The 18,508-nt window shown below is 44.0% G+C and overlaps 1 protein-coding gene across 1 annotated transcript in view; it reads right to left on the reverse strand.

Annotated features, from left to right (window-relative positions):
- Positions 1–18,508, reverse strand: part of LOC142566025 (uncharacterized) — a 56,209-nt gene that overhangs the window by 12,336 nt on the left and 25,365 nt on the right. Inside the window, exons 36-57 of the mRNA XM_075676760.1 lie at positions 18,251–18,390; positions 17,614–17,740; positions 17,023–17,177; positions 16,815–16,941; positions 16,598–16,734; positions 16,390–16,510; positions 16,150–16,295; positions 15,943–16,069; positions 15,715–15,851; positions 6,278–6,410; positions 4,167–4,318; positions 3,950–4,073; positions 3,730–3,881; positions 3,459–3,579; positions 3,232–3,380; positions 3,019–3,139; positions 2,574–2,713; positions 1,978–2,247; positions 856–979; positions 627–775; positions 434–557; positions 131–282 (exon numbers count right to left, since the gene is read on the reverse strand). Coding sequence (XP_075532875.1) covers positions 131–282; positions 434–557; positions 627–775; positions 856–979; positions 1,978–2,247; positions 2,574–2,713; positions 3,019–3,139; positions 3,232–3,380; positions 3,459–3,579; positions 3,730–3,881; positions 3,950–4,073; positions 4,167–4,318; positions 6,278–6,410; positions 15,715–15,851; positions 15,943–16,069; positions 16,150–16,295; positions 16,390–16,510; positions 16,598–16,734; positions 16,815–16,941; positions 17,023–17,177; positions 17,614–17,740; positions 18,251–18,390 — 3,128 coding nt within the window. The remainder of the gene's footprint in view (positions 1–130; positions 283–433; positions 558–626; positions 776–855; positions 980–1,977; positions 2,248–2,573; positions 2,714–3,018; positions 3,140–3,231; positions 3,381–3,458; positions 3,580–3,729; positions 3,882–3,949; positions 4,074–4,166; positions 4,319–6,277; positions 6,411–15,714; positions 15,852–15,942; positions 16,070–16,149; positions 16,296–16,389; positions 16,511–16,597; positions 16,735–16,814; positions 16,942–17,022; positions 17,178–17,613; positions 17,741–18,250; positions 18,391–18,508) is intronic.

The raw sequence follows: 18,508 nt of genomic DNA on the forward strand, positions 1-18,508 counted from the left end.
TCTGACTTCTGGCCGCGACAAGTGCCTTTACTGAATGAACTTAAGCCTGACTTGGCCACATGCGACAGCACACATGGCCTAAACCACTCTTTCTACCAGGTGGATTGAACAAATATGACAGACTGCTTACCGTGAGGAGGCAGTTTGCGGCAGACCCATTTGTAACGTTTGTAAGGCTCCACTACGTACGGCTTGAGACTTTCATGCTGCAACGCATCAAAGTAGTGGCCACAGTTTGAAGTGATGGTTAGTTTCACGCATGATATGTAATCTTGAAAAGCGCTGGAATGAAGAAAAACAACAAACCAAGAGATACATATAAAATCTTTTAAAAAGCATCAGTCTAATAATGTATGTGACCATATACGAATAAATTGCAAGTTCTCAGAGAAAGCTCGGTAATTAGTAGCGCTTACTATAGTAAGAAGCTTACTTGCAAGCATGTTTGAGGTCATGAACGTTGAGTTCATTATAGGAGTAGAGCGACACCCTCGTGTTAATGAAGCCCAAGCAACCTGATAAGTGACGCTTTAAGTTTTCCTCGTTGCAAGCGCCGGCTGAAGAAAGAGAAAGATAATGAAACAATATTTATCATCACTGTGGATTCGAGAAGCTGCTCAACTAACCTGGTTTTTGACTTTCGCAGGCCCACTTGAACGAGTTGTAGTGATACTGAAGTAAAGGCCTGAGTTTTTCAAAGCGAGCAACAACGCGATCTCTGCCACAAACTTGACGTATTTCATTGATGACGCAAATGTTGTACTGCTTGTACGCACTTGAAAAAAAAAATGTAGATGAGAAAATGAAGCATTTACCAAACTTACCAACCAAAATCAGTGTAGAAGAATAGCTTACTCGCAAATTGTTGAAGAATTTCCTATCATCTCATACGGTGCTGTTTCGGGCATTTTAAGCCTCTTCAATATCTTGTAGCACATTTCAAGCCTCGGAAGAAGTTTTTCAGCGCCGCATGAAGTTGCTGAAATTTCACGAGTATGTATGTTAGTCTCTTACAAAGGGACCAGAAATGTTGGTTATTTGAAACTCTTAGTTCAAACATTAAACCTAACTTTTTACTTGTGCCAAAAATGTTTCACACAAAATTCCACCTTTCTTGCACAGCGATATTGACGCAGCACAAAGAAATGTTTCAAAATTAATCCTCGAACCAGAGTTCCAAGAAAGCTGATAAAGTTTCAGTTTCACTCCTTGCCTCTACGAAGTGTTTAATTCCACGTTTAGAAAGTGGAGAGTGAGGGGAGGGGAGCTGGTGTACGAGGGCCCCTTAATGACGAAATGCACCTCCGCTGCGGGTCGGCCCAGCATTGCACTATCTTCGGTATCGGCTCACGTATGGGGAGGTATCAACGCCTGCTTCACTTCCGCCGCGGGTAGGCCCGGCATTGCACTATCTTTGCAATTTTTTTTCTACACGCGGACACGGTAGAGGGCAAAGTAGCCCTTAACAGCTTCGCTGTAAAAAATTTACTTACTCGTCCGGTTACTGCATTACGTGATAGGTTCACTTGTTTAAATGTATGGGCTCCGACCTGAACATACTAACGCGCCTGGCACAATATGTTGGCGGGCTAGTTGATGCGAAACCATATTTACTTTGTTTAGAGCAAAACAACGGACACGAGAGAGACAAAAGCGCCTTGTCCTGTCGTCTCTCCTGTGTCCGTTGTTTTGCGCTAGACGAAGTAACGCGCCTGGCGTTTGACGAATTCGTGATTTCTGCTATTATCGAATCTGTAGATGCTGATTAGCTACAATATTGACAAGCATCCGTGACCTTCATGCCTAAGATACTTTCCTATTTTATAAGCTCCCCTTGCCTGTTATATTCTGTACGCGCGCCTGGTCACGGAATATGATGCGCTATCATTTGGGCTGTCACGAATGTGCACCTTAGAGTCATAGCGAAGTCAGTGGCCAGGCTGTTGAAAACGCCGTCACGTACTTCAGTATGCTTACATATTCGGGTGACTTCGCAAACTCTTGAGTACTTCGAAGGTATGTCGAGCAGGTACTCTTGAATCCCTTCAATTGAGTCCAAGTTGCTGCACCTGTCGTCTAACTTGACCCGTACGCACTCACGAAATTCGTTCATCGCCGCGCAAGCTGTTTGCATGAAGACTGACGACACGGGGCCATCGCTGATAAACGGGTCCACATTCATAGTTATGAAGCCCCTGCATGTGTCCAGCTTTTTTAAGACCTCTCGGGGATCACATTTAGGAGTGTCTGAAAAAAAACAAAGACACAAGGAAATCAGAATTGAAAACGTTTAAGCATACGTTCGACAGAAGAGGAAGATAACGCAGCGAAGAGGCTGCTAGTTCATTCCAGCAACCACAAGTTCTTTAATATCCATTGATATATCAGCACATGCGGTGTTCAGACGCTGTCGAAATGCTGCGACCGAAGCTGCGGGTCGGACCGAGATTTTCGCATTGAGCAGTGGAGTGCTCTAGTTCCTTTGCATATTCATATCAGCATGTTCAACACCGCTTTTTTTTCTTCATAAAAATACACCATAAGCTGAGAAAGAAGCCCGCCCGATCACTTACCGAGACGGCAGATCCAGTTATACTTGTTGAAAAGTACTTGAGTGTAGTACTTATAATCCTCCACATTTTCTATACCCCGGGGGTCGACGCAGGATCTTTCAACCGACGATTCTATACACTTCTGGTACGCCATGACCCCACTGTAAAAAAAGGCCGTATGCCTTACGTAAATGCTACGGAATAGAGTTCACCAAAACAAGAACACACGCAGCCTGTTCATCACTGCAGCGGAAACGTACTGACGTTTTATGTAAGTAGTCCGTAAGTAGACAATGACATGCTCAGCGGCTGTTTTCTCTTCGTATTCACTACTTCGATTAAACAACCGATTGCTTAAGGTATAAGATCACGCTCTCCTATACAAAGCCGCCAACTGAACAGTACGCACGTCCCGCACTGCTTGAAAACAGCACAAACCTAGACCATGCAGTATAACAAATAGTACCTGCAGGCTATCTTCATTCTATGGTCGTCATCAGTCATTCGAATGTTTGGAATAGTCCTTTGGTTGATAAATCCCACGCACTCTCTGAAGAGCGGCAGCACCTTGTTGTAGCACTGTGACGCTGTCGAATAAGGATGGGAGGTTATCTCGTGACGCAGTAAGCAAACCGTCGTTGTACTGCCCATTGTAATGCTACGCGAACATGATACTAACCTTCTTTCATTCGAACGTCACAGACCCATTTGTATTTTTCGTACAGCTCATCGGTGTAATGTTTCACTGAGCTGAGGCTCATAAGCGATGGGCTTCCGTCGCACCGTTTTATTTTCAACAGCACGCAACTAGCGTAGGCTTCCAGAGACCTAAATATTGATATGTTGTATTAATTAGATGCCCTTAGTCAAGCAAAATACTCAGAAAAATCTTCCTGCATTGCTCACCCGCAAGCAGAGTCAAGCTTAGATGTGTCATTGGTTTTTCTTGATAAGGGAGCAACTAGTTCACTTATGAAGCCGACACACTCTTGCAGACTGTCAATAAAAGTTTCTTCTGTGCATTTACCTGCGGCAGAGTATCAAGCGGCACGATTTGATGGCATTTAACAAACAATATTTTTCAAAATTTTAACTATCACACCAAATCTTGCAGTGTCACTATAGCAAGCGCGAAATTCAAAGCATTTTTTTCCATTGTAAGAAAAAGAAAACTCACTGCGGTACTGATTGTCTTCGCAAGTCCAAAGGTATTTTGTAGGCACGTCGAACATATACCTCCTTATTTCTGCGTCCTCTGGAATCACTTCGTTATCTTCACACTTAGCCTTTATGCGGGTCTGAATGCAAGCTTGATATTCTCGTATGCCACTGTGTCCAAAGAATAAATATGTGTTAAGCCATCTGCCGAACATCATATCTGCTGCTATTTAACTCACAGACAAGCAGTTCGGAGCCTGTTATTAACGTTGGGCTGTGCAGCGTTGGGCATTACAATTGACCTCACGAATCCGTAACATTCTGCAAGGCTTGTTCTCAAGTCTCCTTCATCGCAGTAGGCATCTGGAAGCGTCAAATAGATAACGGTTTTCAATGCAAAGAAGACTCTAGGCTATATATAGATCTAGATATAGACAAAAATATTAAGAAACTCACTTTTTTCTACCGTAGAGTCGCAAACCCATTTGTATTTTCCTGGAAGGACAGTCAGGTACTCCCTAACTTGAGCCAACTCCAGAAGAGTTGAGTTGTCCTTGCATGTAGACTGCATTCTCTGTCCAATGCACTGCTGGTAGACATTCAAGGCACTAGCGAGAAATAGAATTTAATTGGGTGACGATGTCCTTTTGAGCACATCTTTCATGCGTTAGGCGTGCTGGCAAAGCCTGTCGAACCTCTGCTAGATTTTATTGAGCGCCCTTGCCAAAGCGGTATTATGTACACTTATATGCCAAAGTAATGGACCCCCCTCCGGTTTCGACCTTCATTTTTTGCATCAACCAGCAAAGATGCGGTCGTTGTTTCTAGGACGTGGGTCATGGGTATGACTACGCGTTAAACAAATTTAACGGCAACTGTTTCATCAAGCAATCTGGGGAGGGGTTTGTGATACGTTTACGCACTCGTATACATATATGTAGGTTTTATTGTTTCTGGCAAAACATAATGCAATGCATTATTACGGGTAAAGCAATGTAAATAGATGCATAATTTAGTGACTATGGTTCTCTTCAAGCCAGTGATATGATGTAGAGCATATAAATCATGTTATCAATTGAAAGGCCACATACTTATGCATACAGGTCCAAGCCGGTCGAAGGTTAAGATGTACCAGCAGAGTGATGGTGCATAAAATTAGCTCAGCGTTCTTGGAGAGAAATCGGCTTTTTATACATTAGACAAACATAGTTTTAATCATAAAGTTGCTGCTGGGCTATATAAGTATTTAATGAGACTATAGCCCGACGCCTGTATATACCGAGTGTTTCAACGAACACTTTCTAAAATGTTTAATAACCGCCTGCGGCAGACAGCACAATTCTAATCCATGAGCTGGTCTAGTTGAAGAGGCGGTGATTATTTGCGCACAAAATTGAAATGCATAATCGACTAATTATAAATAATTACTAATTATGTGTTACCAAATTACCTTATGGCGCATATTGCAATTTACAAATTCTAGCCGTGAAGTTCGCAAAGCGGATCCACTTGGAACGAATTCTCAGGATGACACCAGTTTGGAGATATTAATTCCCGAACTTTGCGGCGAAATGCATTGGCGTTCCAGTTACTTTCGTGCTTGAGCATGAAACGACGTTTTGTTAAGAAATTAAGTGGAACGACAGTGCATTTTTAGCTCAAGTTTGACGGCGCATATATCGTAATTGGTGTCATCCACCCAACTTTTTTCAAGAGGATATGCCTTGCACTCCCACCTCCTAGAATTTGTAACTTGCAATATGTGACATAAGGTAACTAGTTAAAAACGTAGTGATTTTTTTTTATTAGTCGATTATGCATTTCATTTTTTTGTGCATGTCTGCCTCTACGAATAGACCAGGTCATGGTCTAGAATTGTGCTATCTGCAACATGTAATTTTTAAGAATTCTGGAAAGCGTTCGCTGAAACACCTTTTATATAAAGCTCTGAAAAAAGATACACGTGCAAAACGTGTACTAAACGTTGCTATTCGCTTTGGTCAGCTCGCTACTCGAATGGTACCCTTAATTAATGTAACGAAATCCTAAATAGTTATGCAACAAAGAAAACCACTGCTTGCGGAGACAGCCGCACACACACATACACAAGAATGTACTGCGATGGATTAGTCTCATAGCGTACATCTCATTTTAAGCTGAGGCTGCGTTTTGTGCAACAGTTGCAGAACTGCGCCGTGAAGCACCGGTGCAGATTGGAAGAGCTAAAAGGCGAGTTTAGCCGCTTAGCATGGCGCATTGATTTACCATTTCTTTCGCGGTAATAATGGTAGCGTTAGGGTACGAAAACAATAGCAGGGGTGGGTGACGGATTCCTATAGCCGAAGAAATGTTATGATGGGCTGCGGCTACGTATATATACTCAGTCAGCGACGACTGACATGGAAATAGTACTGCGCAGTGCTCTTGGAAATGTGCTGTCACCACAACCCACATAAGATAGCACTCGTTGCTGAACAAGGATTTTTGACTTCTTGTGCGCATTTGATTCAAAATGGTACAAAGTAGTTACTAGCGCTACGAATTAAGAGATCCTTAGGCATACATACCGACAAGCCAGTCGGACGTTGTGCTTGTTGGAAAAATCTTCCGAAAGCGGTTCCACCTGCATACTGATCAAACCAAGGCATTCGCTTAGGTTGCGCAGTAGCTTGTTGTCCTCGCATAACAGGGATTCCGCCTCTGTCGAACAAAAAAAAAGTATGAAAAAGTTGTTTAGTTACCATAAGTAGCAAAATCAATTAATCAGTCTGATGTAAATTAACGCGTCTTGAAACTCAGGTTACCATTAATATTGCATTTTCTTACAGCTCTAGACCTCTGAAGTAACCGTACAATATACTAAAGACAGCTGTTAAGCTTTCTTCTCTAATTTAGCGCGCATGCCTTTTTTTTTTTTTTCGGCGAAACGATCAAGCAGCAAAATAATTGCGCAGATCCAACCCCCGTTTTGGAATCTATCTACAGCGAAGCTTTAGGGAAGTGGGTCATTTAATTCTATGCGAAGAAAAGTTTCTGTGTGGGTGGATGGTGGGTCATCTGTCTGCACTGTTACGATACGAAATTAAATGCTTTTCAACTATAACAGCGACGCGTACAATTTTATTTACTTTCATCCTATGCAACGTATTATCTCACGCAATATTTGTGATTATCCACCAGAAAGGTCACAACTTAATTGTCGTTTTGTCGTTTTGCGTTAATTGTCGTAACGACGAAACGCAAACACCAAATCGCGCTCATCCAAAGTGCGAGATATCTAGGCAGTGATGTCACTAGTACGAAGGCGCTATACGATTTCTTGTTAAGCGAAAAATAGCGATGGCAGATTTATGCACACAGAAGTATGACGCATATCGAGCTAAATTTATGGTTTCCGTACCTCCTGGGCAACAATGGCAGACACCCATTCTGGAGGATTGGCCAAGAGTAGGCATACACCCAATGACACACAGCGAACTGCTAAATCAAAATCAAGTAAACAGAGAATCCACTGATTGTAATGGCTAATTTCCATTAACAAGTCGGTGTGCTTTAGAGGTAGGTGTGAGCCGACGTTACACTTGTTAGCGCAATGGGTGCACGTGAAAAAAACCCAGGTGGTCGAAATCAATCCGGTTGTCCCCCATTAGCGCGTGCCTCATAATCACATCATGGTTTTGGCGCGCAAAAAAATCCCAGAATTATTATTTTTTGTTACGAAGAACAGATGCGCGCTTTCTGGCGCTACTTAGCCAGTCAGCATACAGAGGCTATATCAGACCACTCGATGACACTTGCATTCGGCGCACATATAAACTTCGCACATATATCCACAAATATATCCGCCACGATACCGACCCACCCAGCAGTACGATACCAAAATTACTCAATGGATAATATACATTGTGTCCCGGCTAACTGTAGCTAAGGTTTCAATATGTCGGGGTGCGCTAGTAGGACGCGATGTAAGAGCATGTTCGCGACTGTACGGAGCAAATCACAAATTGTTTGTAATTCTGTTTAGTTGCATAATTAGCAAAATTAATCAGCCCCGCAAGTCATAAGTTGGCGAAGAACTTCCAAAGAGGAAATTGTCGAGCGTTCGACACTCGCGGGCATCTTTCTGTGGCGATGAAGGGAGATCTACGGGGGCGGAGCTTCTGCACACGTGTTACCACGCCAAGTGGTCCGGCAGCGTTTGACGGCGCACTTGGTTTCTCGGAAGGGACGCAGCTTCCCCGTCCGACGGTTTCCCGTTTGCCCGGACGCGCAAGGGCGAAAAAGAAAAATGAGTCAAATTTACCCCTCCGTGGCGTGTTTTATTTCGCTGTGGTAAACAAAGTGCTTATCTTTTCTCTTCCCCCAGGTTAAACTAGCGCGGGTAAAAACGTGCGACTTTTTACAGCGATGTTTATGGCTAGGATACCGTGCATTTTTGTTCTGCGTCAACAAAAATGTGGGCCGATCCTGGTGATAGTGCAGGAAGGGTAGCAAGCGCAATGGCACATACCCCTCTGGACTCCAGGAGGTGGGCTCCGGGACCTGTAACGCGCCCTTGAAATACCCTTGTCACACCTTGAATCCAAAGAGGTCCCACGCGCAAGGGTAAGAAGATAATTTTTTTTATTATGCTAATTGCAAACATCATAACGAGGGGTTACAAAACCAAGGAATAAAAACGGGACCAAGAAGGTGTATATACTGAAAGGTAAACAAAATGGATAAAGAAACGCTAGTTAGCAGTGTTAGTAATATAGAAGGCTAAGCCTGTATAGGTGTAAAATAACGCTTCTCTAAAAACATAAAACAGATTAAGAAAGGCCACTATGCGCTTTGTATATACAAATAGGATCCTAACCAATTTACCACCCGATCTACACTCGGATCTTAACCCAAAAGGCCGACTCGCGTCGGCCGTGTCGATGTTCGCACCGCCCTGTCTTTGTCGACATTCTAAGCGCTTGCGCATCTAGTTTGCTTTCCATCCTATCTCCCGTGGTGGCGGTGCCGTCGAAACGTCACACGTGTCTAGTTTGCTCCGGCTCCTCGGGGTGGCGGTCCCGTCGTCCACGCGAATGTATATGAGAAACCAGCAAGAAAAGTTGCCGTTTTCCATTCTGAATTTCGGTTCTCTTATGTCGTCGTAATGGGGAGGCCTCGTACAGTCCGGACTCCCGAGGAGCAACGCGCCTTCGAAGAGCGAAATCCCGCATGCGCTTGACATTTTTTGTGCACGATCTTCATCGGTGGTGTTTGCCATCCGCCGGCGACGACTGTATTCTCGTCTCTGTTCCTGCCGTCGAGGCGCGTTGCTCCTCGGGAGTCCGGACCACACGCGAAAATCTCAGTGCCCTTCCACTCTATGAAGAAGGATGACCAGCGAAGCTGTGTATGTGAGCCCCTTACCGCCTGCTTCACCTTCGCCGCGGGTCGGCTGGCATTGCACTATCTTCGGGATCGACTCACGTATGGGCAGTGCTTAACGCCTGCTTAACACCCGCCGCGGGTCGGGCCGGTATTTCACTATCTTCGGGATCGGCCCACGTATGGGGAGTGCTTAACGCCTGCTTCACCTCCGCCGCGGGTTGGGTCGGTATTTCCCTATCCTCGGGATCGGCCCACGTATGGCGAGTTTCTTGCTTACCACAGTGACACGAAAATTTCCTTGGACGGTAGAAGTATACAGCTGCCCTGTAATATAATAACCACAGAGGTGATACGCGAATATGTGTGCGTACCTATCGTCCCGATGACCACCGATCAAGACAATAAATGTGTTCGTACCTTTGTTCAAAACCCCCTGTCACTTCTGTGTCGTGGGCTAAACAACTTGAGCTAAACATGAGCCATTTCACAGAGTGAAATGGCTCATGATTGTTTTCACAAGCATTCTCCCTTGTACGCGCTTTGCCTCCTTTCCCTTCACTGCCACAAAAAGTTGTCCGCGAGTATAGGAAACGTCTGCTTCAGCACTATTTAAATTCCTCTCTATCGCACAATCGTTTCTTACGCACTATAAAGAAAGCCCGCGAAGTATCGTGGTGCTATCAAACGTGCCACGCATGAACGAACAATGCTTTTAATCTAACACGCTGCCGCCGATAAAGTGACAGATCGGTGACGGCGGCATTGGCTTCGAAATTCACTCCAGCGATTGGCCTTGGCTGCGCTCGGTTGCACTGCCGATAGCAACAGGCGCGGCTGTTCGTGACACCGATAAGCCAAATGGAGTGAAGAACCTTCAATATTCGCCACCGTCTCATTGTCTCGGTGGCGATCAAGGAGGTTAAAGAAAAAATGCTGGAGTGGAAGCTCAAAAATTAAAAATAAATTAAGCGGTTTTATGGGCCGAAACCACTCTCTGATTATGAGGGACGCGGCAGTGGAGGACTCGGGAAATTTCGAACACCTGGGGTTCTTTAACGTGCACGTAAATCTAAGTACACGGGTGTTTTCGCATTTCGCCCCCATCGAAATGAGGCCGCCGTGGCCGGGATTCAATCCCGCGACCTTGTGACCAGCAGCCTAACACCATAGCCACTAAGCAACCACGGCGGGTAGGAGTGGAAGCTCCCGTAGCTTGTTAGGAAGAAAGGTGAAGCTGATGCTTGCCCCTCCTTCACCTGAAATGGAGGCTTGTTGGGTGATCTCCGCTTACAGAGTAAGTGATTTGACTCTGTAACTGTAATGCTAGGCTAATAAGAAAATTAAAGCTGGTTGTTCCCAATGAAAATAATAACTTCTGAATATTGATGACGTTCCTCCCAATGTTACAGTATGCCAGGTTATTCAGATTTCCCACTACAGCAGGCGAAACAAGGCGAGGGTCTTGAAAGAAGCGCCGTTGGCCCTATCTAAACTGCGCCAGCGGAGTTCTCAATGCCATTCATTTGACCTGTGGAAAAGGCTATATCGGCCAAACAGGAAGGTGTGTGAATGACCTATTTATAGAGCACGCCTTGAATAATAAGAAGACGGAAAGAACGCATTTGGAGGATCACGTGAACCCTTGCGTAGGTTGTGAGGCATTATTTCGTGAAGCAAAGATTCTAGGTAAAAGAAACAGTGAGCAGGCCCGCTTAATACTGGAAGCACATCACATAACAAAGAGGGGCGAAGGCTGCATCAGTGAGCTTTCGTTAAGTCTGTACACCAAAGAGTTTGCATACCTCGACGCGCATACGAATTAGACATATCTTGTTAATATATTGACATCTTGTATCTTTTTTTCCATAAACACATCTGCGCATGTGCCTGTCTTATATATATTTCATGTCGACTAAGCATTGTTGAATAAACAGTTGAAAGTAGCACCTGTCCTGTGTATGACCTTCTTTTTGTGCCGTGTCTCTTGTTTGCACTTAAAAAATATTTGTAAAGTATGCATCATGTAGGCCCACAGAAAGTTCTAAGTTCATAACCAAGGCGTGCCACTGACCTTTCCCTGGCTTACTAGAAAGCCTAGGATTTTCCATACCTTTTTAGGGCAAATAAATGCAGATGGAATAAGTGTTGACGCTTCAAAAAAAAAAAAAAGGAACTCGTAGTAAATGCGAGTCGTGGATCATATTCCAGAGCCAACATTAGCGCAATATAGACAAGGACAAAGCAGAGAACAGTACGGGCGCGTTTACCTAACTGATTTATTAGACAACACATCATAATATCCACGTACCCCGAGATATACGCACATGCGTACAAACGATTAAAAAATTAAAAATAGTAATAATAAGCTGACCACATGTGGCTTATAAAGAGCTGAACGTTATTGCTTACTTTGTGTCTAAGGAAGACTGAAGTGACACTGGAGCATTGATTACCCTTTTTTATGAGTGTATGTGTGTGCGAAAGAGCTCCTAACATCTTTCACTGCTGCATCTCGGCTCTTTCTAAAGGGTGTTTCTCAATTAACGGCTTCAAATTGCACTGTCTCTAGGGCGTGGGCACATGATCAGACGCCTCCTTGCCTATAGACAGATAATGCCCTCTTGTTCCGTCATTCGCGCATATTCTAATTCTGACCTATGCTTGAACTAAATCTTTTCCTAGCCTATTTAGCGCTCAGCTTTACGCTTTTATATAGAAAAATAAAGACAGTAAGCAGGTGAAGTCTAGGAGCGCGGTGCCCTCGTGACTGGAGAAACATTTAAGTGAAATCCCCTGCCTTTAGCATATGACTAGACGAAGTCATTAACACACGCAATAAATATACATGGCACTAGCCACCACATTTCGTACAGGCATCAACATAAAAATGATAAACCCTACCATATCAAAATTATCCCTAGTCATGAACAGCTGGGATAAGAAATATTTTTTCTCTCGGCGCAATATAAGGCTGACTCCCACATCGCTCGCCTGATTGATGAATGTGAAAAGCTTCCATAATCTCCGGAGTCATTTGATTACAATTCTTACTTAAACGGAATCTTTCTTTCTTTTTTTCAAATAGTACGGAGGACGCTCAATAACGTTTCTACCAGTCTGCCAGAGGCACCCTTTGTCGAGAATATCTAACTTCTACGTGACTGCGTGGTTAATTTTGCCAAAGTCGCGTTTATCATGGACGCCTTTTTTTTGTGCTACGCGAAATGTCGGCACGTATCATGTATATTCTTGTGTGTGATTTTACGTTGTTTTCTATATAAGTGCTGGTGGTTTCCACAAAATAACTGTTTCACTCATGAGAGTGCTGCGTCTCTGTCTTTTCTCGCTTAGCATTTTCGTTTCCTTTGTGCCTTTTTCAACACGATTCCATTTCGACTTGCCCTGTTTCTTTACTCGTTTAGTTGTGTACCAACTTGGCCAACAAAGTAATTGCTTAAGTATCCCGAGACAGCTGCGCCTGTGTGAAGTCATGCTCCCAAATCACCAACGTTAAGCGCGGTTATTAAAACTATGCCCCCCCTCCCTTTTTTTTATAAGCAGAAAGAATGATCATAAAAGAATGATGCTTGATTTTACTGAAAGGGCGACCGTTCAAAGCGACAATAATTTTAAGGCGGTTGAAATTATCTGGCCAAAAGGAGCCAAAACGCGGTTGTTCTCCCAGGATCAGCAAACGTATGTCAGAGCTCCACACACAGAAATTACAGGCAGGGTCATTTTGAAGTATTTGGCGCGAGATAAGCTACGCCATTGGTAATGTAACGTAGTTTCTCAGCATACGCTATTTAATCACGGCATTAAGGATGCCGTGCCATCAGAAGGACCTGTGCCGGCGAGATTATTTCCAAGGAAATGCTAGAAGCGCAACTTACCAAGCACAGATTAGTTGGAGAAACCTAGCGTATGATCGGGACGCGGAGCGATTCTAGTGGCCGCCATGATAGAGTCTTGAAAGCTCCACAAAAAGCATGTGATAATTGAGATGGTTCAGAAGAGAGAGAACGGCCGACTGCCATTACTTTCGCCCGTACGAAGATTTACGGCATCGCTAGGAGTGGTGCCTTTCCATTTCGATGAGCCTGCTACTGTGTCGTCCCTCTCTTTCGCATAACTGGGAAAAGCTACCTAAATGCTACGAGCCTTGTTTTCCGATTGCCCCTGTTCTTCAGGTCTTGCGCAGGGACGGTGCGTTTGTTCCACTCAGATAGCTTCCCCTGTGCCCCTTTTCCTATAAAACATCTGTCTTTCTCTCTCTGACTTCCTTCTGGAAGGAACAGTACGGGCGGCCGAACTGGCCCACTAAGCCACTTCGCTGGCTTAGGGGCCCTGAGAAGGCTAATGCTTAAAGGAAGGCCATTTCGACGGTGTGTTCCTTGTGTGGTCAACTGTCGTAAATGTGCCAACTAAACCCTTTCTCTCGCTCGCCGTTCCTCCTCTCAACCTCCGACTCATCAGCAAGCCACCCTTGTGGGCTCGTTGGCCCTCTAAGACCTTCGCTAGATGTGCGCAACAGCGTATGGGGCAGCTACCCCCGTTGGACGCCACGGTGGCGTGGGCTAGGAAACCTTTCGAGTGAACAGCAGTACAGACTTTTGTGCACGTTGATATGGTGCATTTAAGAGAAAAACGACAAGGAAAGTGCGTTAACTTTCAACTGAATTTTCGTTTTTCGAGCGACACATATATACCCGAAGTAACAACAACAAATAACGCCCACGGAAACACAGGGAAAATCACCGCACGCGTAGTCCAGCAGATTCCAGCCCCGTCTGCAGCACTGAGCAGGAGCAAATTGCAAAATGGCTTATCTGTACTCTGATGGACTGCACTCCTAGATACGAAAATTCAGTCGAAAGTTAGCGAACCGTCTTCGCCTTACTTTCCTGTCCTCGTCACTTAAGCGCTAGAGTCCACAATACCTTACAGCGTTACGCCAGCATATGGGAGTGCACCACAGCGAGACTGGCCGCTAAGTGTAGTGCTTAAGCTACTCATTACTCAGCTATGTCGCGTTGTGTAATAGAATGGTTAACGATGGAAGCTCCATCATTATGCTTAATAGATACGGTAACATAAATACAAAAGTATACTGCTGCTTGATTACAACGAACAACGAAGTAAACGCAAGACAACCACTTAAACGAGACAACCACGTAGGCGCCCCAACAACTGACTTGACGTGGTTGTCTCGTGCCTGCTTCCTTCGTCCGTTGTTTTATTTGGAGGCTTCGTTGTAATCATGTATAACCAACTCGCCCACCAGCACGTGCTCAGTATACTGCTACCTTCAAGTAGGTCATTGCTGAAGGCTGATTTATTTTATGCTGTGTAGTAACTTTCCCTTCTTGCTGCAGTCTATAGCACTGAGCCTTTGAACTAAAGAGTAAGCTTTAGCTCGGGGGTTCATATCTAAATATTGGGAGCGGAAAAATGGTTCTTATCGGCAGCCACTGCAGTGAATTTGGTGAATTTGTGGCATTTAAAAGAAAAGTTATAATTTAGTGACGGTATGAAGCATATCATTTTATGTAAGCCGTCAGACTTTTTAAAAGATTTTGAATATTGCAAAACTTAAAAATAAACCCAAGTACAAAGATTACCACTCTATCTCGGCAATGAAAAACGATATCAAAATTCTTTAAACTGCACCTAATAATACATCCAAAGCGGGTGAAATTGATGCAATATACGCAGCCTCATAAACAGCATTATACGCAGCAGTATGTTACAAACTGTAACTCGGTATGTTGCAAAACCGTCGAAACTTTGTAACAATTTCACGTAAGTTGGAACTTTGTATAATAAATTTGTCCGCTTCATGTGTTCTATAACAGATGAAATCTACAGAACCGCTTCCCAGAGTCACTACAGTTTACCTTTTCAAATGCAACAAGTTTCATTGAAATCGGCTCAGCGGTTGTCTCGCTTCCATTTCTGCGTACTACATGTACATATATGCATTCGATTGTGGCTGGCACATCATAGCCTCAGTTGGTTTTGCGCCATCAAACACTACATCACTAACATGCACTTTAATTGGGCAATCGTAGTTAGCATCGAGCTAAAGCTTCATCTTAAACCCAAGGTCTAACTGCGAAGCTTCAGTGCGCAGCGTAAGGGATAAGCCTTGCCAGTGTCACGCGCGAAATAGTTTGTCACACAATACGGAACAAGTAAGCCACCTACAGGAAGGCATACATAGCCGGACCGATCCATTGCTTTTTAACAGCTTCTAGTGCAAAATACGTTTCATAATGTCAAACAAGTGAGCTTAGCGGCAAGAAGAAGCTTATTGCTTAGTAGCTAGTTATCGGCGAGTCGTAGTGGCGTACGGCAGCTTACTAGCAATCGCTGTTAACAGTTGAAGCTTAGCGCTCCGTAGTGATGCTTATGTTCACGAAGAATACAGAGTACGGCAGTTAAGCAGAGGCATAAGTCACCTCATGCGCATTACCAGAAGTGTTGTCGCCTGTGTGTGCTAGTCTTACATGAATCCGGGGAATGAGTTGCTACTCAGCGCTTTATCACGTGTTTTCCCCTTAACACCCGCCATAAATTATGGCCTACAATAAGAGCATGCCAGCAGAGTGCCTCACGACTGATACTTAGTACGTACTTGTAGAACACGTCCAGTTGTACTTGCTGTACAAAGTTTCCATCAGATACTTCGTCTCATCTGTCCTGTAGAACTCAGTTTCATTCGCACAAATTTTCGATTTTTCTTGAATGCACTGTTGGTAGTACTCCACACCTCTGTTGTAACAAACACGTTCATTTCACCCTGGGTCACCAAAAATGCAATATAACATAATCAACACGAGAAAAAATTAGCACTGCTACTCGCCTACATGCTGAATGCAAGGCAAAGTCGTCTTTGTGGCGGGCTTGCACGACTGGGAGGACCATGTGCTCGAGGAATCCTAAGCACTCCTCCATGTTTGAGACAACGTACGACTTTGTGCATCTAGGAGCTGCAATTAAAAACGAATTTCCCGTTTTAGCCGCTTTGTAAAGAAATTAAACGGCGAGAGCTTTCGATAGCAGTACCTACCAACTGTGCTGGAGCTACAGACCCACTTGTAGTGCTCATATATGTCCGACGTGTAGTAGCGAACTTCGTGCGACATGAGCGTGTCAGTGTTGTTGCAGTACATTCTCGACGTAGACATGGCGCAAAGTTGGTAGTCTTCGAGCCCACTGTGGGATTAACAAGGAGGAAAATACAGCACATTTCTCAGTGCTCGCCACACCACTTGACAGGACAGTCACTACGGTCATAGGAGGTATTTACCGGCAGGCCTTTGCTAGAAGGGTACGATTTTTTTTGTCGTCCATGAAAGGATGAACTTTGTGGGTGATAATGCCTCTGCAGTACTTCAGGCGCTTCATAAGTTCTGCTTTCTCGCACTGTTCTGTAAATTAAAACGAGCGCGTAGTATGGAGCTGCTGCAGCATAAGCTCTTCTAAGTTACAGAATATGGACCAAAGATGGCAATCACCTGGCCTCTGACACGTCCACGCGAACTTATAGTACAGATCACTCGTGTACATCGTTATGTCTGGCTGCAATGGACTGTTTTTACATTCTCGTTTCTTCAGGAAAGACTGGACACACTGTTGGTAATATCTCGTAAATCTGGTGAGAAGAGAATTATGTTGTATAGACAGGCGTGAGAAGAAAATATTTCTTTGAAAAATTATATACATTACGCTTACTGGCAAGCCAGTTCCATTTGCTCAGGAGCGCTCACAAAATCTTGAGTTATTGGCTCCACCACGGTACCCAAAAACCCAGAGCACTGTCGTAGATGATGATTGATATTTACATCTTTGCATTCTTTGTCTGCAAAAGCGCAAAAAGCAGTTCACTTCTAGAGGGCGCTTTTAGACGCATGAATATATTTATGAATAGACGTGAACGAACCTTTTAGGCCGGCTAAAACTTCACAAGCCCACTTGTATTTCAGCACAGCGAGTTCCTTGTACTCCTGGACTTCGTTGCTCTTTGGTACCAGCACATTTTTAGAACATATATCGTTTATAGTGGTGTCCACACAGCTCCTGAAGTTCTGTAGTCCCCTGTAGCATGGAACGTACGTTTTCGGCCAAATGACAGTAACTCAACACACTCATGCAGATGACTACAGAAAGTCGAAAACCAAACAGAATGGATTAAGTTACTCCTTTAATCAAGTTTTCTTAGTCTTATAAGAACCTGTTTGCTTACCTTTGCAAGCATTATGTACCATATGCACTCCATTATCTGACATAACTTATTTGGCAGGCGACATTTCTTTAAGTAACAGTAATACATATTAAAAACAACGGCGCGCGTTCTGAGATGAGACATCACACGCCCTCGCTGACTTTTTTTTTAACTCGATAGTGGCACTTTTTCGCAAGACAGGGAAGTGGTGACGGGAAAAGGTTCAGAGTATTGTGAACTTTACGCCGAACTTTTCTTAATGAGACAACCATGCGGATCCGATAGTTTAGAAAAGCAGGTCATACGTACCTACACGTGTGGGTAGCTTTCACGTAGTTGTTTGTGTCACTCGGGTTGGCTGGTTCGTTCAGAAGCAGGAATCCCCTACATTCACTCAAAACGTCAAGAACATCTGCCAGTCTGCATTCGTGTTCAGCTGTACAAAAAAAAACGCATTCAAGCAAGCAGTAAACGCCGTTCATTATCGCTAAAATTCTAGTACACGACAGCTCAAACTTTAATGAAGTGTTCAGTGCCATCAAGGAATTCCAGTTATCATTATGAATCCCAATTTGTTATGTCTGCGCCGCTACAGCTCCATAATGACTATTAAATAATAGCTGACACCCTTAACGTTGCGTCTTCAAGTTTTGCGGCTACTTGAGAAAGCAACGCAATGAAACTGAATTGTTAGTCATGAATCTTATTGGTGTACACCGTGCTTAACAGCAGCAATTACTATCATGGCGTAAAATTAATAATGTAGTTTACTGGAATTAGAAGGAAACGTAATTTTTGTTTGTGAAGACACTTTGCAGCCGATATCCCTTATTACAGGAATCGGTAGGTGAACTTTTGTCGTCCCAAACATGGTTGTTTCCTTGCACCATCCCCTCTGATGTTTCTCCTCCCATTCCTGTTCATGCAGAGAGAAGTGGAACCTTACTCGCTCTGCAGATACGGTCGTGCTTTCTACGAACTTCTCCCATAAAGTACCGCACGTTGTCGTAGTGTACATATCCATTCTGATCCCCACAAAGGTCCTCAGTTTTCTTAAACAAGCAGGAGCTGTAGTCTTTGTAAGCGCTGTAAAAGGAACATATAAAAAGTAAAACATGTGAATGATGTGAAATGGAGATAAAAAATGTATTCATGAGTTTTACATGGTGCGTACGCCTGCACATGAGTTTTTGTTTTATTCGCC

Source organism: Dermacentor variabilis, chromosome 1, assembly GCF_050947875.1.
Source record: "Dermacentor variabilis isolate Ectoservices chromosome 1, ASM5094787v1, whole genome shotgun sequence".
Taxonomy (NCBI): Eukaryota; Metazoa; Arthropoda; class Arachnida; order Ixodida; family Ixodidae; genus Dermacentor; species Dermacentor variabilis.